The 25903-nt window shown below is 38.6% G+C and overlaps 3 protein-coding genes across 3 annotated transcripts; all 3 read right to left on the bottom strand.

Annotated features, from left to right (window-relative positions):
- Positions 1–1150: 1150 nt before the first annotated feature.
- Positions 1151–2246, bottom strand: LOC145793982 (uncharacterized). Its single transcript, XM_082876899.1, has 2 exons — positions 2216–2246; positions 1151–1923 (listed from the first exon to the last, which is right to left on the bottom strand). Exons 1-2 carry the CDS (start codon positions 2244–2246, stop codon positions 1151–1153), a joined length of 804 nt encoding a protein of 267 aa, XP_082733025.1.
- Positions 2247–5469: 3223 nt separating this feature from the next.
- LOC145792199 (uncharacterized) lies at positions 5470–7144 on the bottom strand. Its single transcript, XM_082872931.1, has 2 exons — positions 6136–7144; positions 5470–5830 (listed from the first exon to the last, which is right to left on the bottom strand). Exons 1-2 carry the CDS (start codon positions 6800–6802, stop codon positions 5796–5798), a joined length of 702 nt encoding a protein of 233 aa, XP_082729057.1. The 5' UTR covers positions 6803–7144; the 3' UTR covers positions 5470–5795.
- A 514-nt stretch (positions 7145–7658) lies between these two features.
- Positions 7659–19799, bottom strand: LOC114269108 (BTB/POZ domain-containing protein). Its single transcript, XM_082872930.1, has 12 exons — positions 19338–19799; positions 13073–13256; positions 12856–12924; positions 12674–12772; positions 11158–11237; positions 10229–11060; positions 9431–10119; positions 8988–9072; positions 8795–8846; positions 8630–8679; positions 8062–8109; positions 7659–7962 (listed from the first exon to the last, which is right to left on the bottom strand). Exons 1-12 carry the CDS (start codon positions 19622–19624, stop codon positions 7786–7788), a joined length of 2652 nt encoding a protein of 883 aa, XP_082729056.1. The 5' UTR covers positions 19625–19799; the 3' UTR covers positions 7659–7785.
- Between the last annotated feature and the right edge of the window lie 6104 nt (positions 19800–25903).

The raw sequence follows: 25903 nt of genomic DNA, 5'->3' as shown, positions 1-25903 counted from the left end.
CTGCTGAGGAGAGAGACACAGTTTTCTGCCTTTTTGTCCACCATGAAATAAGAGAAGATCCCAAGAAAACGCAATAACCCGTGGTGGATCTACGAGAAGTTGGACAACCAGCCCAATCTGAGTCAGAAAAGGCTCGCAAAGATAAATTGTTCCGAGAAGGAAAGAACAAACCCTGTCCTGGATTACTTTTCAAATAACGCAAAACGCGCAAGGCAGCTTCCATATGTGGCTTGCGTGGTGCATGCATGAATCTGCTTAAGACATGTACCGAATAGGTGATATCCGGCCGGGTAATGGTCAAATAAATTAGGCGTCCAACAAGTCGCCTATATTGCGATGGATCTCGAAGTAATTCACCTTCATCCGAGAGCTTAATGCTTTGCTCTATGGGAAAGTTCACAGGTTTAGCGCCCAAAAAACCACCATCCTTTAGAATTTCTAAAGTGTATTTTCGTTGTGAGATGGAAATACCTTTCTTTGACCGCGAGACTTCAATGCCCAAAAAATACTTTAATTCACCCAAATCTTTAATTCGAAAACGACTATGCAAAAATTGTTTAAGAGCAGAAATGGCTGTGAGATCATTACCCGTAATAAGAATGTCATCAACATATATCAATAAAGCTGTAAAGGATGTGCCTTTCCAACACGTGAACAATGAATAATCTGCTTTAGATTGAACAAAACTGGCAGCCTGAATAGCTTGAGAGAACTTGGCAAACCATTGACGAGAAGCTTGTTTTAAGCCATATAACGACTTGGTGAGGCGACACACTAAGTTCTCCCCCTGTCGCGGAAGACCAGGAGGCAAAGACATATAAATTTCTTCATGGAGATCACCATGAAGAAATGCATTTTGGACATCAAGTTGGTAAAGAGACCAATTCTGGGCAGCGGCCAAAGCTAATAAACAACGAACAGTAATCATTTTGGCAGTGGGAGAAAAAGTGTCATGGTAATCGATACCTTCCATCTGGGTGTAGCCTTTCGCAACCAAACAAGCTTTGTAACGCTCAATAGTACTATCCGAGTGACGTTTGATTTTATAAACCCAACTACAACCAATGGGTTGCTTTCCAGGAGGGAGAGAAGTGAGAGACCAAGTGTGATTGGCCTCTAAAGCAGCCAATTCAGATTGCATGGCAGCTTGCTAGTGGGAATGAGGAGCGGCTTCGGCATAGGATGTAGGCTCAAAATCTTGACTGATAGTAGCAAGAAATGAGCAATGGGGTGGTGAAAAACGATGATAAGAAATATAATTCCAAAGAGGATAGCGTGTACCTGGTGTAGAACGAGATGACGAAGGCGACAATTGGTGGGGAGACGTCACTTGGTTGCAAACATAATCGCGTAAAGCCGTGGAAGGAACAAGATGTCGTTGAGAACGACATAAAGCTGGTGCGGGAGGAGGACTGGCGGAAGGTGGTAGAACAGGGCTAGGAGGGGAAATGAGAGAGACTGGGTCGAGGACTGGGATGGGTGGGACAGGGGTAGGAATAGGGTCCGGTGGGGAAAGAGTAGCATCAGGCATCGAGAGAGGAAGGACAGGGGCAGAATTTGTGGAAAATGATGGAGGGGACTCATAGGGAAATATAGTTTCATGAAAAACAACATCGCGACTAGTGAACACCTGATGGGTGGCAAGGTCATAGAGTTTGTAAGCTTTTTGACCAACCGGATAACCAAGAAAAATACAACATTTGACACGGGGAGCGAATTTATGAGAAACATGCACTTCAGTAGCATATGCAAGACATCCAAAAACCCGAATATGAGAATAAGAAGGAATCTTGCCATAAAGCCGTTCAAAAGGAGTTTGGCGAGAAAGGAGTGGTGTGGGCAAACGATTAATTATATGGACAGCAGTGGAAACACAGTTAGCCCAAAAAGGTAAATGGAGATGGGCTTGAAAACTGTTGGGATCTGGGATCCCGCCCAAGACCTTATAGAAATCATTGCAAGCAGAAAAATACACCCACACACAAGGAGACACAATATTTTACGTGGTTCGGCCCAATGCCTACGTCCACGGGAGAGTAACCGGTTATCACTATACCAATGAGGAGATTACAGAAAGATTACAATAGAGGAGGAGCTCACACTCTCCTCACTCAGCCACTCACCCGTCTCCCTCGCTCACACCGAGGGAGACGGTCTCTCTGCCTCACATCTCTCGCACTCTTTGGTTCACGGTTTTTCTTCCTCACTCACTTACTCACACTTTGGCCTCTCCTCTCAACCTCCATTTATAGGTGAGGGAGTAGGTGGGAGAGCCTTTGGGTAGCCTCCATCCTTGACTCTTCAAGATGGTTGGTGGCCGCCAAGGTGGACTTTGGTTGGTTGCCTTCCCATTGTTGCCAACCAAACTTGACTTGGATGATCACTCCTTTCACATGGGGTGAATTCAACAAATCACCCCCTCAACCCATGTGAGGTGATCCACTGCACATACTGCTGCTAATCTTGTCACGCCCAAATTCAACAAAGTCTGCATCTCTTCACTGAGACGCTGCATCCCCTGAAGCTAGAGATAAAACACCAGAGATACAAGAGGAGGAGGGAATCCGACATCCTCAACTCAACTCACACCACTCTCTGATTTGGAGAGAGCCACTGCTCCTATCTCCCACAGATCTCTTCCATGCTTCCTGTCTCGGATGTCTATACCTGCTATGCTTGAACTTGCGCAACCAAGATATCCGACACCCCCTGATTGGATGTCCTGCACCCCCTGCTTGGATGCCCTTGACTATCATGCAACTCCTTGCATGATGAACACTGGAGCAACTAGAAAACTTCAGAGTTTGACACATCAACATCCTTAAGTTTCCTTGCTCGGAGCTTATTTCTAAACAACCAGCCTTTGCCCTTCTGCACTTCTGAACAACCTCCTGGCGTTTCCACATACGCTTGTTGTCTGTGCTGCAATCCCTGATGTTCGGTTCTGTCTCACTTGTCCGTACTGATGTTTGACAGTTAGCCCTTCTGTCAAGACAACTTCCACCGGTCTGTACAAGTTACCACTATGCAACTCCGTGCATAGTGCTCGCACCCATGGCTTCTGGTCTCCCTGCGTCAAGCTTGCTTGAGAGATCTGCATCAACTCTATCATCTGCTGCCATGGAACTAAAGAAACCACCATAGAGAAATAAGACTTGCCACTCCTTGGCACGCACTCTTGCGTTTTACCTGTCTCAATTTCTCTGTCTGGAAGTTCCTGTGAACTGTCAACAACCCGCTGCTGCACACTCTTCTCGCGCCTCTGTACGACACTCTAGCGTACCCTTGCACTGTTGCACGTCTGCAATTGTACTTCTGCGCTTAGTATGCTCCTCTGCAACTATTGTTCTACATGTCCACATACCATTAGTACCTTCTCGTATACAGTAGCTCCAACAGCCACAGTATTTCCCTGAGCCTGTACTGGTTGCCAAATCATCTATCCGTCGATGAATGGTCTTCTCTTTTGATTGAACCAGATCCTCCGATCACCTCAACAACCAGGAAAGTTCCCAGGAAAGACTGGTGGGGTCACAACCGGTCCCACTTAAGAACCAGTCTCCTTAGACAGTGTCTTTTTGACAGAACTTTCCTAGACCTTTGAGATAATCATGTCTGCAATCCTCTGATCGCCCCTGACCAATCCTGATCTCCCTCGATCTGCCATTTGATCAAGCCTGATCTCCTCTGGTCTTCAATGATCTATCTCAATCTGTATCTGGTTGTCCAATCTGGTCAGAATCTGCCCATTCTAACCTCTTCAGTGAATCCGCAGCGTTCCACAATATCCGGCAACCTTCCTTCGACTATTGAAGATGACAAACTCCCATGTTTTGACAATCTTTCAAAAACGTTCAGAATTTCACTATTCTGACCTCGCGGTTGCGTCCGGAGCGGTCCGTTTAGCTAGGACCAACCTTCGCTGCACTTCCAGGGACCTCACTGAAAAACTATCCCCGAAAGCTGGGCCACACCACAATTTTCTGAAAATGTTGGGCCAAATTGCAATTTTCAGAAGTTCAAGGAATATTCCGTGTACCAACGAAATATTCTGCCCACTGTCCCTAACGCCGTCTGTCACTTTAATCTGCCTTCTTTTTACAGAAACTCCATCTCCAAAATCTAACCGTACGGATGTGTCCGGAATACTCCAAATAGTCGGAAACCACTATTGGATCATCAAAAACGGACTCCAAATGGCTTCGATCTAGCCAAAACATTTTGTACGCCTCAGATCTGCGGCTGTACCTTCGCCGCGAAACACAGGATTCTTCCTCCTGCGGATGACGTGGCAGCTGACGTGGCTGCTGACGTGGCGCCCCGTGGCCTGCGCGTGCCTTACACGCGCCTTCCCCACTTGCCTTCTTCCTTCAGCCGCGCGTGGAGCGCGTGCTTGAGACTGGGACCACGCGCCGGTTGCCTGAACGGCGCGTGGAGGCGCGTGCAGCGACTGGGCCTCACTCTCCTTCTTCAGGTAGCGCGTGAGGGCGCGTGGGAACTCCTCTGGGTGTCTTCTTTATATGGTTGGACTCCTCTTCTCGAGCCCTTGCTCCTGGTATGCTCAAAACCTGATTTCGAGCAACTTAATTTCTGGGCAGTTTCGAACACGACGCTGTTTTTGTTCCGAAACGCCACCGACGAGGCTCTGATACCACTTGTTGGGATCTGGGATCCCGCCCAAGACCTTATAGAAATCATTGCAAGCAGAAAAATACACCCACACACAAGGAGACACAATATTTTACGTGGTTCGGCCCAATGCCTACGTCCACGGGAGAGTAACCGGTTATCACTATACCAATGAGGAGATTACAGAAAGATTACAATAGAGGAGGAGCTCACACTCTCCTCACTCAGCCACTCACCCGTCTCCCTCGCTCACACCGAGGGAGACGGTCTCTCTGCCTCACATCTCTCGCACTCTTTGGTTCACGGTTTTTCTTCCTCACTCACTTACTCACACTTTGGCCTCTCCTCTCAACCTCCATTTATAGGTGAGGGAGTAGGTGGGAGAGCCTTTGGGTAGCCTCCATCCTTGACTCTTCAAGATGGTTGGTGGCCGCCAAGGTGGACTTTGGTTGGTTGCCTTCCCATTGTTGCCAACCAAACTTGACTTGGATGATCACTCCTTTCACATGGGGTGAATTTAACAAAAACGAAGGGCACGAGCAGACGCAAGGATATGGCGATGTTTATGCTCGACCACCCCGTTTTGTTAAGGTGTAGATGTACAAGAAGTTTGATAAATGGTGCTTTGTTGTTTATAAAATTCGCGCATAGAAAAGAATTCCCCACCATTATCAACCCGAATGGTAGCGATAGAGGCATCGAATTGGGTGTGGACCCAAGTAAAAAAATTGGTAAGTAAAGGCTGGGTTTCATTTTTGTGCTGCATAAAAAAAACCCATGTGAATCTAGAATAGTCATCCACAATAGTTAAAAAATATTTAGCACCAGAAAGAGAAGCAATTTTGTAAGGGCCCCAAATGTCACAATGAATTAATTCAAAAGGTCTCACAGAGGAAATTGAACTAGGAGAAAAAGGAAGCCGACTCTGTTTGGCAAGTGCACAAATATCACAAGCATTATTAGACTTGAAAGGAAAATGTAACAAATTTTTTGCCATAAAATCTAATCTAGAGGAAGATAAATGCCCCAATCGGCGATGCCACAAATCAGTGGAGACATTGCCTTGAGAGCAGGATGAATGGCTAGTAATGGCGGTTGTGGATTGATTGTTATGGTGTGGCTGCTCTGATGCTAACGCAACCAAGTAATAAAGTCCATCTCGTTGTTCACCCAAACCAATCGTCTTCCTCGTCATCAAGTCCTGCAAAACACACCAATGAGGGGAAAAAGTTACGGAACAGTTGAGGTCTCTTGCAATTTTACTCACAGAAATTAAATCCACCTTAAAAGATGGAACCCCAAGCACATTTTTCAAAGAAATAAATGAATTCAAGGGTAAAGTTCCAGTAGATGTGATTGGGGCATGTTCTCCACTTGGCATGACAACGGGTGGCAAAAGAGTGTTCTCTTTACTGTTGACAAGTAGAGCTGGAGTAGAAGTAATATGGTCTGTGGCACCACTATCGATAATTAATCGTTGGAGGTGCAACAACACTTGTGACAAACCTGAAGAAGCACTGGCAGCATTAGCCTTAGGAGTGGCGGATTGAGATGTGTTTTGACCGTGCACAATAGATAATATTTGCTTGATTTGCAAATCAGATAAGCCATTGGTCACCGACTGTATTTCCAGCATCTTGTGACCCTCCTTGACATTGTTGACCGAAGATTGATGATTGTTGTTGTGTTTAGAATGAGTGCCTCCTTGATTGGACCTGTTTGATGCATGTTTTGGGTGTCCTGGGGGATACCCATTCAATTTCCAACATGTGTCTCGCACATGATGGTCTCGATCACAGTAAGAGCAATGCAAAGGTTTTCGATTAGATGAGTTGGAGCGAGAGGAAAAACTTTGGCCATGTCGAAGAGCCAGAGCTACCGGTTCATCCCTTCGAACAACCATGGCTGAGGTCTCCGTGATTTCACGTGCAGCGCCTAGGCTTCGTTGCTTCTCTTCTTGGACAATAGAAGAGTAAGCCTTGGCAACATCAGGAAGCGGATTCATCAAGAGGATCTGCCCTCGGATTGCACTATAAGACTCATTGAGTCCCATGAGAAATTGCATCAATCGACGTCGCTTATGGTCTGCCCCACAAGAGCAAACAGTATCATTATAGGATCCCAGTTCATCCCACAATTTTTTAAGCCTGGTGTAGTAAGCTGCAACGGTCATTCGATCTTGAGTGAGACAAGTGATGTCCCTTTCAATCTGAAAAATACGTGGGGCATTGCCTTGAGACAAGCGATCCTAAAGGTCTTCCCATACCTCCTGGGCAGTGTTTGAAAAAATAACGCTATCGGCAAGATCTGGTGTGAGTGAATTGAGAATCCAAGATAGGATCATATCGTTGCATTTTTTCTATGATGCATAGTCATTTGGTTCGGTCTTGGCATCTGGCGCTGTGATAGTTCCATCTATGAAACCCAATTTGGATTTGGCATTCAAAGAGATGGTCATGGCTCTACACCATGTTGAATAATTATCCCCATTGAGCGGCTTGGAAACAAGCATCATGCCGGGATGATCGGAATGGTGAAGGAAATATGGATTGGTGGCATCGAGCTTGCCTCCATTCGAAGATTGCTCGTTTGCCATGATGATGGGAAATAGTGAAAGAAAGCAAAGAACAGAGTGCTTGTTTTTCCCTGCTCTGATACCATGTAAAGAAAGGAATCGAATGTTTTTCTTTTGAATTAAATTCATTGAATTAGAAGGTATACTTTATACAATAAAATTCCTCCAATCATGCTAATCTATTATAGGTAATCTAAATGTAATAGGAATCTGAATACTACAGCTAACTACAACAATATATTATAGTAATCACAATACAAACTTATCCCATAAATGTTGGGATATCTTTGACCATCTTAACAATTTGAGAAAAGATTGTTATTTGGCTTCTGGGTTTCGGCACCTGTTTTTAATCATTTTTAATTTCTAGAGATTCGAGTGCCATTTGTGGATTGTGAGGATCATGCCTTGATTTCGGTGGACTTCTTGTCCCCCTCTTCTTCTACTTGCTCACTTTTTAATAAATTGTTTTTCATTGCCAAACAAAAAATATATATTTTTTACACATTCCATGTGACATGAGAAACATTACATTAATAAAACATGCGTTTCGTAAAATGCAACTGAACTTCCTTACAATGTCAAACCAGCTGCACAACAGCAGCTACTCGCAAGGCCCCGTTTTGGAGAAAATCGCCAAGCTCGTCAAATAACAAAGCTGAGCGCCAACCCCATCCCTTGGGTGCTTTAGGCAAAAGAGTTCCCGTCTGTTTCAAGCTTCCAAACACCATGACCTCTCTTTTTGATGGACAAATCAACTGTAAGATGAAAGCACAAGTAAGAACTCCATACTATCAGACAAGTTGCACGAGTAACACCATCGGTAAAAAGTATGGTTGATGCTAACTTAAACTCACCTGATAACGCGCGGTGACCTTTTCACGAGAATCCACGTACATATGAACCTGAAAACAGAAGGAACACAAAAACACATGAACTTTAAAAGCATACTAATCAATAACTAAATACTTTCTATTTTTGGTAGTTGAGCGAAAAGGATCAGGGTTTAGACCCTTTTAAGGGTGGCCCATAGGCTCGAACCCTACCCTCCCACCCACCCAAACCCCATGTCCCCAAGGGGTGCTCGAACCTGCCCACCCCTTGTGGCCATACGAACGAAATACCCCAGTTCTGAAAAGTAAAACAACACTAGCAGATTTTAAGAGAAAATTAGCACCAACATTAGTTCTGGAAAGTATAAGAGAAAATTAACAGATTTGAATAGCTATCAAAAGTACACTAGCAAATGAAAGTTTGATGTATATGTGACAGGGAGTTGGTTAATTTGCAACTGGACATTACAGAATGGGGGAGAAAAGGTGATTGGTCACTGAAAAAGAAAAACTCATAAGAAAACACATGTTCACAGATGTCATGTAATATAATAGATTGCCTCATGCTTTGAGAAACAAGAACACGGCTGACCTTTCTAAGGGGATCTGTTATCTCTGCCTTCCGTCGATGAAGAAATAATCCTGAAATATTGCGTAGAATTAGAAGAAAGAAACCAAGCAAGACAACATAATAATTTTTGCCCAGCATCAAAAATACAATTTCAAGGCAAAATGCTTCAGTTAGGTGGAATATTACCAAGAGTCCTGCGTCCTTGAGGGTCTTCATCATTAAAAGCATGAACACTAACCTACATGATTCAACAGATCCAATTAATCAAAATAATAATTCCTCTATTTTGGGAGGTCATAAAATCAACTTGGTGTTATAACATTCAAGAGATAGATCTACAAATTTATCACAACAGCATCAACTAGAGGATATGAAATACCTTCCACAAAGAACCAGCATAAAATACTTCTGGAGAGTGCTTCACTTGGCCATCACTGAGCCTGTGCACATCCTGGAATTCCACCCTGTGGAAACAGTATCGGATTATCAACCACATATATTGAAGGCTTTTTGTTTAAGAAAATAACCTCAAAAATAAATAAATAAAACAAGTCATTTGATCATTCAGAAAGCTCATTGAAACCAGAAAATAAGATTCAATACGCAGTTAAAACTTCAGTAGAATCCCATCAAATAAATTTTACCCTACGGATGCTAGAGATACAAGAACAAACATAAAGCACAACAGTACCCAAAAACTAAAAGGAAGATTTGGCCTTGCTTTTGTCCGGAACAGTTTAAGGGTCAGGGAAGCAGCCTTATTTCACATCCTCCCACATTGAAAAGTGTAAAAGTTAATGAGCACGCCAAGAAATAACTTACGCAAAGCGGAAGGGAGGGAAGTGATTCAAAGGTGTTTTCATATCCAAGGATATAGAACTGTTTGCATTCTCCCACTCAATTCCAATGGTGTGCTCCGGTGACTCTAGCATCTGCACAGTAATGCCACTTGTACTAGGCCCAGCAACAGAAGGTCCAGCCAATCTGCTTTGTAGATCCGTCTCGTACCCTCTATCTGTTTGATCTCCAGGAGCATTGGCCATGTTCACACCTTGGCTGAGCCCAACCAAAGCTGTCAACCCATCCCCAGTCAGGTCCCCATTGTGGTCAGCTCGAGCCTCTGAATCATCATTGGCAAGAGACTGCTGGCAGTTTCGGTTGCCCATACCATATGGTACACGAGAAAAGACAAAACGTGTTGGAGGCCAAGCAGTTGCGGGCACAAATGTGGTTCCACGTCCAATACCGGCTAGTCCATCAATAGCCCCCCTAACATGAACTCTCACGGGCCTAAAGAGGCCGTTTCCTTCACCTTGGGTGGAATCAGTGACATAAACATTTCCCATGTTGCCTGATTGATTATTATGATCATGCTCTTGCACACAATAACCAGGAGCAGAAACTCCATGTGAAAACCCAAATTGTTGCCTGCATGCACATGACATACTGACAAGGCAACAATTTTTGCAAGTGTCGGCACTGATTTCTTGCACCCGCTGGCTCAAAAGCATCTACAAGATATGCATTTTAAAAACAATAGTGCTATCAGAGTCTAATTGATGTTAGCCCAAACATGGCAACTAACAAAGCATGGAAATGAATATGATATGAGTTTCAGACCTGCAGCCAAAGACCATCATTGATGGCTTTGCAAGGGAACCCCAATTCTTCAAGATGCTTTCTCACATTTAAAAGTGCTTCAAAAGACATATTACAATATAAAAGAGAACCCCCTTCAAAAATATTGACAAACGAATCATATTCTTCCCCACTTACCCCACAGTTCCCTTTGGCATAACCTTTTACCTGTCTTCGACCCACAATCCTGCCACCCCATGATAGAGGAGGCATGCCACATCTTCCCCATTCATTGGGCATGAACCCATTGTATGAAGAATTCAACGAATTGCAGTGCCTCTGGTCCCTGGAAAGCCAACTATTGTTATTAAATTGGTAGCAAGATCCTTCTTCAGATGGCCCTTCCATAACACCACCATCACCTGCTAATCCACTTGCTCCAATACCAATTGGCATTTCAAGATAAGAACACGAGGATCTAACATCATCGGTATATGAAAATGAGTTACTTGATGAATGCCGTTCAATGTTGCAATGATATCTTGGCTCCATATGTGATTTGGTGCATGAACCTTGTTGCACCTGTTGTCTTGAACTATGAACCCCAGTTTGAGAATCAACCACACAGTCCGCAAGTTCAACCAAAATATTATGAGCAGCATTATGACCTTCAAGGTCATCATTCAAACTCATGCACCCCAGTTCAGATTCCAGTTGTTTATTAGTGCCACTATCAATCAAATTCTTTCCCTTTACTTTAGGAGAACTAGAGTGAGTACTTGTTCCCATCTCAGAAGATGAACTTCCTTGCTCTGGATGTTCTCCTTTGCAAAAAGAACATTTTGCAAGGAATGTGTATAATGCCAATTCAAACCTTTCAATTAGAAGAAAAAGATGTGTTATCCAGTTTGAACAGAATTTAACTTCAAAATTATATAAATCAGGTAGGAAGCAGTTCAGATTCTCCTTACCGTTTCTCTTCGCTAGGTACCCACAGTTCATCTGATGTCAACAATGCATGCAAAGTTTGAGAAGATAGTTTCGGAAGCACCTATAATCAAAAGGAGAATTAATAATGCATATTATAACTAATAAACATTTCATAAGTATAATAGTGTGTGTGTGTGTTAGCACCCTGCAAAATGAAAATACACCAACAAATAAATATCATGTTGGGAATACTTGCACTTCATACATCAAAGATTCAAAACCTATATTTTGAGATATTGGACAGAAAAGCAAATTCATTTATGATTAAAGCATCAGAGAAACAACGTAAAACAGTGATGCAAAATAAAAGTGCTAGTCCCAAAGGCAACATAAAAAACAAGATTTCCTGCTTTTTTGGTGACTTTAATTCAGAAGAGCGACATACAATGCTTCATATGCTAACAAGTATCGCTGCCATCTTTCAAAAAACAAAAACACATTCCACAAGAAGTTACATTTTTCACCCAAAAGAGCCAGAACAAGAAAAATTATTTCTAACTCCATTCATATGTTCATGTATTTATGTTTCAGATGATAAATTTCCATTTTCAAATGCATGTTTATAGAATTTTTTCCACGAACTCAAACAATCCAAGCATTTGAATTTTTAAACATATAACATAATTTTTTTATTAATAAAAGAAAACGAGGGGTACCACCAATATTAAAAAAATATTTATATAGCACTATTACTAAAAAAAATTCAATAAATAAAATTAGAAATATTACTATACCCCTACACATCATGAAAACTCCATACTGAACAAAATTCAAAATTGAATTTGAAGAAGGTTAACCCTTTTTGTAACCCAACAATATAAAAAAAGTCTACCCTTCATTTAATAAACTAGCCTCAATTCCTTCAAAAAAATTGGGAATTATCTCTAAACACCTCCCCCCCCCCCCCCCTGTGTGCGCGCGCGCGCGCAAACAACACACACACACATCCAATTGGCACTGCATCAAACACAAGGGGAGGCACCGCCTATGCCTTCCTTCAGGCAGCCACCTTACAGTTAATAAGGAGGTGGTTTACCTACTCCCCTTCCTTGAACAAGCAAACACCAAGTAGGAAGAAATTTGGGTCTTTTAACAAACTATCAATTGCTTGTAAGCATCTTCCCTAGTGCTGCAACCAACCAACTGAAGGGTAGGAACTTTATTCTTCCAAATGCCATCCCAAGGGAAAGTTTCACCTGAATTGCAAATCAACTTTTTATAGTATGATTTGACCTCAAGCCTTCCAAACTAGAGTCAGTCCATTAGATCCTATCTTCCCCACCTCCCAAATGCTCCACCCCATAGAAGGTCTTAAAGAATTACAGTATAACCTCACTTAAAAGTCTGTCAAAAGACCATGTTTAAATCACCCCATCCTATTACTCCCCAGTGATCAACCACTAGGGTCGTTCTTTCCACAGCAATCCCATATGATGATAGAAAATAAATCTTTGACACGGAACCAGCACACCAGAATGTAATATCTCTACCCGTTACCTCTTTCAACTCCATGGCACCACTTTGACAAAGGTATCCCCAGCACGCAGTTCTAACACGTTCTCCATGTATACCATAATCTTGGCTCTCTGCAAAAATCTAAATCATAAATAAAGCAGTTAATACAATAAACTAGGAAGCACAAAATTAATGTATAGTAAGCCCACACAAGCATATTGAACCTGATATTCTAAGAAATTTGAAGTCCACAGTTCGGATATAATAAAATCCGTGCAAATTGCACATAAATCCTGCATGCAAAACCACACACAAAGGAAGTGATTATTACATCATTGAAGATGGATATGACAGAAAGATCTATTAACATCATTATCCTATGTCTGGAGTAACTATAAAAGAAACACAAGAAACCCGCACTAACTAATGAGTATGGAATACCTGAAGGTCAAGAAAAGAAGCAGCAGCAAGCACACGAAATGCATTGTTATCATTAAGCTTGGGGTGATGCCCATAAAGATATGCCAAAGCCATTGCAATTGCCTCCCCATTAACATTCTTATCGTCAATATGCAAGGTCACAGTTGGAGCATTAGCTTCCTTCCAAGGACCATGAAGCATGTTCCTGCCAGTCAAAATTAAATGACAGGTAGTAAAGAAATTGCACATAGCGAGTTGTAAACACTTTCTTCTATACATACAAAAATATATCATAGATGTACACCAACACATGCATATGCACAGATACAAATATTAGCTACATGCAACCATCAGTTTTAAGTGCTACTCAAAAACAAAATGAGTGATTAATCACATATAATTCAGAGCTATGCACACAAAAACCATCTTCACCCTTGGGTGAACCCATAAAACTTGAATACAGAACAAATTCTGCAAGAGAAAGAACACAAAACATGGGACTCCAAATATAAACATGTAATTTAGTACTTCATATTTGAGTAAGCTCCTGAAGAATGGAAGTGCACTGCTGAGTGAAATAAAATGAAAGAAGTTGGAATAAGATTAATGAATACAAAACTCCATACTTTGGACAATACAGAAGGAGTAGATTGACGATGGCAGTGTTATTAAAGGCGATAAGTGCACCAAGGCGCCAAGGTCTCTTGGGGCCCAGGCTCAAGGCGCAAGATGAGGCGCAGGCTTCACCGAAGTGAGGCGCACCTTGTACGGAAAAAAATATATAACTTAATATAAGTAAATAATTTAGGATTCAACATAAACAAAATAAAATGTTAACCATTTAATATTTTTTGGAGATTAGGAATTATTGATTTGGGGTTGAATGCCTAATGTATTGGCATATGTACTAAGAGTAGGGATCTTCTGTAGCTGCACCATATTAAATCAATAGTAAGATGTTAAAACCTATCACCTACTTCACCCACTTAAACCTACTCCACTAAACCTAACCCACTACACCACTACCACCTCACCTACTCCACTAAACCTAACCGACTACACCACTACCACCTCCACTTCACCTACTCCTTACCTACTACACACTCACCCTCTTCTATATATAGGAATCATGAATCATTGTAATATATAGAACATTATATCAATCAATAATACATTAGTTTTTCTTACATGGTATCAGAGCAGGTTTAGAACCTAATATTTTCGCTTCACCGGCGGGCGGCAATCTCGCCTTGGCCGCCCGTCGGACCTCAACCTAGCCCACTAGAATTTTCTACACATACCTTCACTCTTCTTCACCGCCAGTATATCAGAGCTTTGCAATCATCGAGGAGCACCGCCATTCGCACGCTGCCCACTGTCGCAGCTCCGACTGTTTCCGACGCCAACTCTACTCCGCCATTGGTGTTTCACTTTTGTTCTTCATCTTGCTTGGGAGCTTCTTTAATCTCATCTGCTCCATCATCCTGCATATCTGAGGTTCACAGCGTGCGGTTATCCCTAAGAAGTTACATAATCAATGTGCTATCCTTGTAAGACTCCTCTCCCAAGGTATCCAATTCAGCAATTGCTTCATCAAAAGCCTGTTTGGCAAGATTGCAAGCACGGTCAGGAGAGGTTGCGCTCCTCCACAGTCAACTCCTCCGACTCCGCCGCCGCCGCCGAGACCTTCTCCATGAAATCACGTCCTTCCCACTGCTGCAACAAGAAAGGGCAGACTGCCTTGCATATGGCTGTAAAAGGGGTTAGTTGGCGTCGCCTGAGAGATCTCACCACCAAACCCTTTTACCCTTCTCTCTTTCTTTCAGGTTGTTGTGTTCCACATCTTATTCTCAAACCTGGGGCAGATTATTCTCTCTTTGTCGATTTCGAGGATATTTCGGAATGCAGAGAGATCAACCCCTTGATTCAATTTGCTACCAAACACACCATGGAGACACACACGAGCTCTCTCTCTCTCTCTCGTCCCTTTCTCTCCACTAGACCCACTTTAATCATATCCATGATTCCCTTTACTTAACCTCTCTCTACACAGACAAAAGTAGAACTATCTCGTGTTCCCCCTCTCTTCCACTCTCTTTTATTTTAATATATATATATATATATATATGTTTCTTTTAATATCCTACTCCCACTCTGTCAACTTTTGCATACAACCCATACTTTTTCTTTTCCTTCTTTCCACACACTCATGTTCCCCACCACATGCTTTCCTCCTTCATATATTATTGTTATTATTATTAACCAAAAAAAAAAAAAAAAAATCTCACCCCTTTTTTTCTGCATGTTCTTCCTATCATTCGGGTTTGCACAACTCATTTGTTTTATTCATATCAGGGGATCAACCCCGATCACCATTTTACACCAACATAAAAAAAAAAAAACAAAAAAAAAACAAAAAAACAAACAAACAAACAAACAAACAAACAAACAACCACATTCACAGGTGGGATTTTTTCTTCTCTACTCTACCGCCGGTCTTTTCTTCTTGCCTCCGTCCTGGGCGGCCCTTGCCGGTGTTGCCTCCGTGTTTCCCACTCCACTGGGCATGATCACTACTCCCTGCTCCTCCACTGCAGCATATGGCGGCCCTCCAAATCGGAACATCACGGTTGCCTTCCGTTTCAGCTCCTTGTTTTCCGCCTTTAGCACACTTATCTCTGCTCGCGCATCCTTATACATGCGTTGGAGCAGAGCCAGTTGGGCGTTTAACTGCTGCACCTCATTTGTCCTACTCTGCAGCCGGTTCGACAAATTTGTAACCGCAGTCATGGTTTCCACACATGATTTCAATGTATACTGATTGGCCTCCACATCCGACTGCACTGCCATTCTTTGCTCCACAGACTGCATAGGAAAGTTCAACGGAGCAAACTCCGGGGCGCTTGGTTGAGTTTCCAGTGCCACCGCACCAGTTATTTCTCTTGTGGACTCGTTCAGGTCTGGAAAGAGCGTGAGCAGACCACGGGAAGAGGATGCCATATTCTAGGTAGCTGAACGGGAAGAAGAGGCCATGTTTTTTGGGTTGCTGAGTGTTTCAGCGAAATAGCAATTTCAGACTGATAATGTTCGGAAGGGGAGTGTTTCAAGATTTGCAGCTCTTAGAGGCAATCTCTCAGAAAATGAAGAGTTTTTCAGAAGTTTTTCCCAGGTTTTTTTTGTCTTCGCTTCTGCCTCAAGCACAGCCTCCGCATTGGTTTATATCGACACTGACGACGCGGCCGACACGCCACTCTGTCGCTCACGTGCCTCGCCGCGTCTCCGGCTCACCTTTTGATGGCTCGACGCTTTCTGTCGGACACGCCTTTTGATGGAGTGGGCGCGCCTTTTGAGGGCGCGACTTTTGAGGGCTCACTATATATATCCATATATATATATATTTGGGCAGCCTATATACACCATCATACAGTGTATTTTTTATGGGTCCGACAAGACTCTGTAAACTGTCCCGACATTGATTCCGGTTAGTTTCTACAAGGGTCCGACAAGACTCTGTAAACTGTCCCAACATTGATTCCGGTTAGCTCCTTCATGGGTCCGACAAGACTCTGTAAACTGTCCCGATATTGATTCCGGTTAGCTCCTTCATGGGTCCGACAAGACTCTGTAAACTGTCCCGACATTGATTCCGGTTAGTTTCTACAAGGGTCCAGCAAGACTCCGTAAACTGTCACAACAACTGTCACAACATTGTCTGCTACAACGGTCTGACATGACCCCATAAACTGTCTTCTACATCGGTCCAACACGAGCCAGTGTCTTCTACATCGGTCTGCCTGCCATAACCATACAGTCTTCTACAACGGTCTGACACGACTATACAGTGTCTCCTATCCTCTTTTCTTTTATGTATTCGTCTATTTTCTTGTTTTGTTACTTTCTCCAAACTCAAGTTGGCTAGTTCCTATCCCCCTTAAGTTTGCGGGGGGCTGTTAAAACCTATCACCTACTTCACCCACTTAAACCTACTCCACTAAACCTAACCCACTAAACCTAACCCACTACACCACTACCACCTCACCTACTCCACTAAACCTAACCCACTACACCACTACCACCTCCACTTCACCTACTCCTTACCTACTACACACTCACCCTCTTCTATTTATAGGAATCATGAATCATTGTAATATATAGAACATTATATCAATCAATAATACATTAGTTTTTCTTACATAAGATTTTAAACAAAATCAATTAAAGCAGCAATAAAAAAAAAACCCTCAAGATGCAAGCCTTGGGCTAGTCAGGCACCTTCGCCTGGCTTGGAACACTACAAGGCGCAAATCTTGGACCTAGATAGGACTTGGGCCTAGGCGCACCTTATCGAAGATGCCTGACCTGGAACACTACAAGGCGCAAACCTTGGGCCTGAATGGAACTTGGGCCTAGGCGCGCCTTTAATAACACTGGGCGATGGAAATTTAAAAGAAAGTGTTCCAATCCAATGTCAAGACGAAAGAGAACAACTATTACTCAACCTCAGATGTCATAAGTAAACTGCCATGAAATTGTAAATTGGTGTGATTAGTGCACATGAAGCACACGTGCTACAATTTTATCACAAGCTCTTAACAATAGTCTAAATTCACCCCATCTTTCTTTTCGCCCTCTATTTATATGCATATGTTTTCTGTTGGGAAGCCATTTGTGTGTGCCTGTGTGTGCATACGAGCATGTGAGCAGGGGCCATCACTTTACACAGTTGTAAAATATCAGGTTATGCATGTGAAAACATTGCTTCAATTATAAGAGCTAACAGCTTTATTTAAATAAGGCTGGAGAATAGGTTTGCACCCAATCCAATGCCCCCAGTGCCCAAGATTCATGGAGGCCAGATGAATGTAGCAGGAGGGTTTTAGTTATGCTGGCATCAATGCTTTGAGTGTTGGCCATGTGATTATATGAATGTCACTTGAAGAGGGTGTAAAAGGCTTAGAAGATGATGTCAATGTGTTAGATGTATATGTAGGCAAATAATATGCATATTACACAGGCAGATAGAGAGGGAACAATATAGAAGATTAATTGCTTCTCTTTTATCAGCTAAGTTATCTTGGCTTCTTCACATTCATTTTTTGCTCAAAGATACATTTTGCAGTCCTTTTGTTTTTGTCAAATTTTAGGATAGCTTAGGCTTGGGAAGGGATTATAGCATTGAGTTTTATTTTTGTGAACCTCTAGTGTACATGGGAGACACACATTGACATATTTTCTATAGATGAACTTATTCTTCAATTGATAAAGAAATTATAATCCTTAGCCTCACCTAATTGTAGACTTTATTAAATTTTCAAACCACACAACATGTAGAGAAATGAACAAAATTAGAGTCAAGAATGTGTCCCCTCAAATAGGATGAGATTGACCTTTTATAAAGTTCTCTCTCCCTAGCTCTCCAAGAAGGATAACTACCTCACGTGTCCCCCTAGATGGGTTATGATTATCCCTAGATAGAGGAGAACAACCATTCCGTTATGTAAGGCAATCTGTTATCCCATGTAACAGAGCCTTCTCATTATGATCTCGAGAAATCTCTGGGACTTATGACGTGTAATTCCAGACAGACAGCCTTATCCAGCCTACCCCCTTCGTCTTGGCTGGTATCCATCTGGGACTGCCTGGCTCACTACTAGTCCTACTCTCAGCAAAGGGATCAGCCCAATCCAAGCCGGCTTATTTCCTGGGCCTGTGTCCAGCCCCCAAGCCAAGGCCTGCCCACCAGTACATCGAGGATCATCGACCAGCTCAGCCCAAGAAAGTCTGGTCACCCGGCCCAAGGGCATATGGGCGATTTGCCCAATCCGACCTTGCTCAATTTGGCCCTCCTCAATAGATAAAAACTACCACACAAAACTTGAAAAATCTTGCACAGATGGAATAACTATCCATTGGCCTTTTCTTTTCTTTTCTTTATTTATTTATTTATTTTTTTCTTTTGATAGACGGAATAATTATCCTCAATCATATGAAACTATACCACTTAGTGTAACCTAAACAACAGTTTTCTATAAACATGTTGACGAGTAATTAGAACATTCCTCTCTGAGGCAAAGGCCTACAAATAATAATGGGCAGAGGGCAATTCAACCAAACAAAAAAAATTCCAATTAGACAAAGAAACCCAACCCAGTAACCATTGGAATTCAACAACAACAATTTCGAGCAAATAAATAACCAATGTTCCAATTACACGACGAACCAACAACAGTTAATAATAATTATAAAAAAAATTAAAAAAGAAAAGAAAAGAGGGGAGATTGGAGACCTGAAGTAGGAGCTGCGAGAGAGGATGAGGCGGTGAAGACGGTAGGTGGAGGACATAGCGTGGACGAGGATGTCAGAGAAAGAGCCATTGTTGAAGCCTTCGAGCTGGACGTGGTCGCAGAGGGAGGTGAGGTTACAGTCGAGGGCGCGAAGCTCTCCGCTGCTGCGATCGTTGTCATTGTCATTGGAGTGTTGCTGCGACGATGCCGCCTGCTGTCTTGTCATCATCTCTATTGGTGGACCTCCGTACGATCGCTGCTTCGCGTATTGTGGTGGTGCTGCTTCCATTTTTTCTTTCTCCAGGTTGGCTAATGGGAGATGAGAGTGTAGATCGACGCCATTTTCGAAAAGCTCTCTCTCTCTCTCTCTCAATGGAAAATCTATATATCATAAGGGTAAATTAGATTGACACTTTGTAATTAATACAACTTTCCCCTTACATTTTGAAAATTACAACTTCCTCTTGAAGGTTTAAAGTTGCACATTTTAAAAATTACAACTCCCGCTTCAAGGTTTAAAGTTGCATTATTAATTGTACCTTATGTTAGTTAACTGTTAAAGCTTTATTTGGCATTGACTACGGTAGTCAATTTTTTAGTTTGGTTTGGTTTTTGTTTTGGGATTTTTTAAATTTTTATAAAAGAAAAAGTGTAATGATTATAATTTGGATGTGACATTTTATCTTATTGACTTATATAGTCTATTTTGTCTTTTTGTATTTTTTAGCCCCAAAATATTTTATCAAACAATTATTAAAGAGTGTTTTGGGAAGATGGTTAAAAATGTTTTTTAACTTTTTTTTTGCTTTTTGTGAGAGATGAAAGTGGGTTAAAAGCTGGGAAGTGACTTTTAACCCACTTCCCAAAATAGGCTTAAGTCAACACACAATGGCGCTGTTTGGGAAGAGTAGATTGAGGATATTATAGCCTCAAATGAAAATTTAGCCAAAAAGCCCACTGTTCAAAGCTTTTTCAAAAAAAAATAAATAAATAAAATAGACTGCACTGTTGCCTACACTGTTAGCTACACAAATTGTTCCATCAATGAGTAAATTACGATTTTACCCCTTTACATCAATTTAAAAAAATATATTTTTAGGGACAAATTTGTCATTTTAACTTCAAACATCATTTCAACACATTTTTCAATACAACAACTCAAATAAAATCCATCTCGTCTTCCCAAACATAAAGACTAAAATAGCCAAAAAGTCAAAAAACCTCTAAAATAGCCACTTCCCAAACGAGGCCAATATTTACTTTTGTCAACAATAATTCTTTTTAAAATACCATATTTACCTTTGGTCTTTTATCCATCATTTTCTTTTTCATTCATTCCAGACCACTTTGCCTGTGTTTGGCAAGTGGGTTTGCAGGCTTTTTTGGCTATTTAGCCACAAAAAACAAAATAAGCTATTTTAGTCATAACAAACAAAACATCACATCCAACCCATAATCATTACATTATTCTCTCACAAAAAAACTCAAAAAAATCAAAAAACCAAAAAGCCCTTCCCAAACTAAACTTTTAAGCCCAGGCTAAAATAGCCAAAAAAGTCAAAAAGCCAACCCACTTCTTTGTATTACATAAACCAGCCACAACCTTACATACTTTAATTACCCTGCTTTAACAATACCAACTATTGAACTGTCCCTAAAAAAAAAAAGAAAAATCTAAATATTGCACCCCACCTAACATTGACTCGACATGCATTCAAAAATAAAAAATTCTACAATCTCATAAATGGAATTAGGGAAAAAATAAAAATAAATAAATCATGCAATCGCCACCGCCACTGCTATTACTACCATCACTACCATGGTACGACCACCATCACCGCCATACTACGACCACTATCACCGCCATGCCACCCCTACTACTACTACCATCGCTGTCATTACCGCCGCCACCACCACCACTGCTATCATCACTTTCATCACCATTGTCATTATTGTTATAAATACCATGTTCACTTTACTATCACTACCATCACTACCTCAACTGCCACTATGCCACCGTCACCCTTACCACTACCATCACTACCATCACAATATAAAAATTAAAATGTACAAATTGGGAAAAAAAACAAAAAACAAACAACAACAACAACAAATTTGATTTAATACGTATCAAACAATTTATTTTTAATTCAGCTTTTAAATTTTTATCAAACAATTTTTAGTTTAACAAATTAAGCATTCAGTTTTCAATATTTAGTTTTCAGCTTTATCAAACACCACCTAAGTGTTGTGAACCCATACTTTAAATAAATCTAGACCACTGATATTAAATTTGTCATTTTATTTATTTATTTATTTATGGGATTACAAAGGTAGGTCACCGCTATAAACCCATAGTGTAGCGGTGAGAGAATAGCTATGCTAGTAGCATTGAGAGTAGAAGAGAAAAATGAAAGGGAAAGAGATGATGGTAATTTTATAAAACATCATGAAATGTAATTTCTAAAACATCAAAAGGGATCCATATTAAGGCCAAGTTTGGGAACACCCCAAAAAGTTAAAAAGTCAAAAAGTTATTCAAAAAGTTAAAAAGTTATCACTATTCACCAAAAGTCAACAATTACGGCTGCACAACTCTCAATTCTAATTTTCTCCTACAAATCAATTTTTACAATTTTTTATTACACATTTTTCCATAAAAAGTCAAAAAGTTAACCAAAACATTCATATTTTCAACCTCAATTTTTTTGTCTAAAAAGACAAAAAGTACACTTATTTAGTCTTCTCAAACTTAGCCTAAATTGAAACCTCATGAAATGCCAACGTAATTTATGCTATATTATATAAGCAAAATGAAGTTTATAATAAGGACGCCCATGAAAGTTTCAAAGTTTTATTCTAAAATTGTTGAATTTTTAGTTTACTAAATAGATTACAAAAAAGTTCATTGGTCAATATATTTAATTAATTATTTAAAAAGTAATTATCGCTTGATTTATGGATTTTAAAATGCATGATTTATGGCTTTTAAATTATAAATATTCACATTATATCTTTTCTGCCATCTATGTTATCTAACCTAATATATTATTTATGTCAATTTTAAGAATTTATTTGATATTCTTGTTAGGATACACACTACATAGTATAATTTACATATTATATATCAATAACAATGATTAAACCTGGCAAAGTCTTGATGACTATGTTAAAACTGAGCTCAATTAATAAATCTTCCTCAAAATTTGGTATGTAATTTATATCTATATCTGTATCTGTATCTATATATTATAATAGCATAAGCTCAATAAACTTTAAAGTATTAATCTAAACTTTTTATTTTTATTTTTAAAGTTAAGAAATATACCTAACATAAAAATATTAGCACTCCTAACCATATCTATAATTTTGAAACTTAAGAATCTTCATACAAAAAGTTATTAAAAAAATTAGTAATATATAATTCATATTTAATTTAAAATTTAAAAATTTGAAGGGAATTGTTTAAATGTAACTTTAGTCTTATATAATTTCAAAATATAAATAAAAAATTTTGTTTCTTATTTTTTAAAACAAAAAATTAATTGTATCATGTGATCTTTTTTAAAAAAATTTAGGTGACTAAATATTTACAGTCAGTTTATTATTTAAAAAAGAAATTTTACATATACGTGTAAGAGAAAATTTATTGTGTTATGCATATTTTATGTAACATCTAAATATACATGTATCATGCTTAAAATTAGATTTGATTTTAATACTATTTTTTAACTATATTTACCACTTTCATACTAAACAAACTTATAAAATATTATATATATTTTTGTCTTTCCATTACTTTTCAACACTTTCATCCTAAACAAACTCAGACTAAGAATTGAACTTGAGCTAAGGATTATTGGCATAAAAGTTCACTCAAATTCGATTTTAATGTCACTTGTAGTGTTTTACCCAATGTTTGCACTTTATCTCTATCTTATGTCCATCACAACTTGAAAAATTATGATATAATTTATATATATATTTTAAATCTATTATTACCCAATATTTCAACTAATTAACCGCTCAATTTCTTAGATGAGACATAAGGCTTTCATTAGAACATGGCCCATAGTTTAAACTGACACGGTCTTATTCGATAGCTATTTTTATCCACAAATATATCAAACTATTCCTGTAATAGTTTTAACCATAAATATATAAATTTTAATCAATAGGTATAAACATATACATATTTCTTATTTTATTAGAAAAAAAAAGAGTTATGTATTTACTAATTTAATAAATGGGTCAACTGGTCCATGGGTTAAGTATAGATTAATAACAATTTTTTAATGATTAAGCCTCCGTTTGGCAAGAGCTAAATGAGGTTTTTTTGACTATTTTAGCCACAAAAGACAAAATAGGTTATTTTAGCCACAAAATACAAAATATCACATCCAACCCATAATCATTACATTATTCTCTCACAAAAAAAAAAAGGTCAAAAAGTCAAAAAACCCTTCTCAAACCAAACTTTTTAGCCCAGGCTAAAATAGTCAAAAAAATAAAAAAGCCAAAAAACTAACTCACTTTCCAAACGGAGGCTAAGTCAGGGTCGGGCGGGTGTAAAGATCTATTCCACTTTTAATGCCAAGCCCAATTTTAATACAACAAACCAATTCTTATATGTTTCTATTTAAGAATTACAACCTAAGGTAAGGCTTTAGGAAACAAATTTCAAGTTTTACAAAATAAACAAAGGGTAATTAATACACTGACAAATGTGATTTATTATATCAACTTTAAGATAGGATAAACTAAAATTATAAAACCCATAAGATAAAATATATTTATATTTAATTGTAAATATAGTTTTTAAATTTAGCTTATTTTTGTTTAATACCAATTAAACCATACATGTATTTCTTATTAAGAACTTAAACAAATTTAATGAAATAACAATAAAAAAAATTACATAAGTCGTGAAAATAGTTAAAATTTAATTAATTCTAAAATAAATAAAATCAATAACTAATTTCATTATTATGATTTTATAGATAAAAAACAAAAGAACAGTAATCATAAAAAGCACTACAATTTTATTTATTTATTTTAACTAAGAGGCATTTTTTGTTAATTTTTTATTTATTAGTATTTATATACACAATGCATACAAAATTATTCATTATTTTATACGAGTCAAGTTCGAATTTATACCAACTCAACCAATCTATTGTCAATTCATGTTAATCATAATTTCAATTAATTAATGGTTAATCATAATTTATTAGTATTTATATATACAATGCATACAAAGTTATTCATTATTTTATACGAGTCGAGTTCGAATTTATTTGAGAATCTATACCAACTCAACCAATCTATTATCAATTAATGGTTAATCATAATTTTAATGGCCAAACAATGTGATGAATGATAGAGACAACATTAGAATACAGAAGAGAGGTTGCAGGTGGAAGTAAAAGTCGACACGGGGAAAGGTAAGGAAGGGAAGTTAGAAGTAGTGGTGGTTATATAACAGATGTGCTTTAAATAAGAATCGACGTGGTCAATAGAGCGTAGATGAAACTTGGAGAGATGATGGTTGGTGAAGGGTGGAGACTTCATAACGGTTATTGAGAGAATTAGGGTTGGTTTGGCATAACCTAAAAAGGTCAAAAAGTTAAAAAGTCACTATCCTATTTAAGTCACATCATCTTATTTAAATCACATCACCTCTCTAACATATCACATCAAACCCAACCCAAACCCAACTCATATAAGCCAATAAGTCAAAAAGTACATTTTTTTAAAATATCCCAAACCAACCCTTAGTATCACGCTCCTCTTAAAAAGAGATAGTTGACAAGTCTCTAAATCAATATCTAAGATAGTTGTATATATAATCATTTGATAAAAATGATCACTTACAAATTTTCAACAATGATTCATTTTAAATCATAAAATTTCATACATAGGACGGAGAATATGCTAGTTTAAATAAATATCAATAATATGTTGTTGGATATTTATTGAGAAGATAGGACATACCTATAAATTAATACAAAAATAAAATAAAATAATAATTATAGTACAAGAAATTTGTTATATTATTTTTCTTTAAATCATGTGATTTTGTCATTATCATGTAAATAATGTTGCTATACAAAATATTCGTGGCTTCAAAATTTCACTATATAAATAAATAAATAAATTAGGTTTGAAATGTTTAAATATTTTTTTTATGAATAATTTCAGGAGAAATTAAAAAATAAATTAAGATTTGACTATTATAAAAAAATATATTATGAATTTTTAATTTAATCAATTTAAATCTTACTATTTTAATTTAAGTAAAGTTGACAACAAAAATTATATTTTAATCATTAAATTCAATAAAAAAATTATATTTTAAATATTTTATGTATATTTACATTGAGTTTAATAATTAAAATAATAAATAAAAAATATTTTAATCATTAAAGTCAAAAAAAAAATATTTTAGATATTTTATTTATATCTACATTTAATTTAATGACTTAAATTTTTTATTAATTTTATTTAATAAAAATAAATAAATAATTTACATTAAAAATAAATCAAAATATTAAGATTTAAATTAATA

Source organism: Camellia sinensis, chromosome 6 (genome assembly GCF_055761805.1).
Source record: "Camellia sinensis isolate YWXY chromosome 6, ASM5576180v1, whole genome shotgun sequence".
Taxonomy (NCBI): Eukaryota; Viridiplantae; Streptophyta; class Magnoliopsida; order Ericales; family Theaceae; genus Camellia; species Camellia sinensis.
Note: the sequence above shows the minus strand (reverse complement) of the source record. Positions and strands in the feature narration are given on the sequence as shown.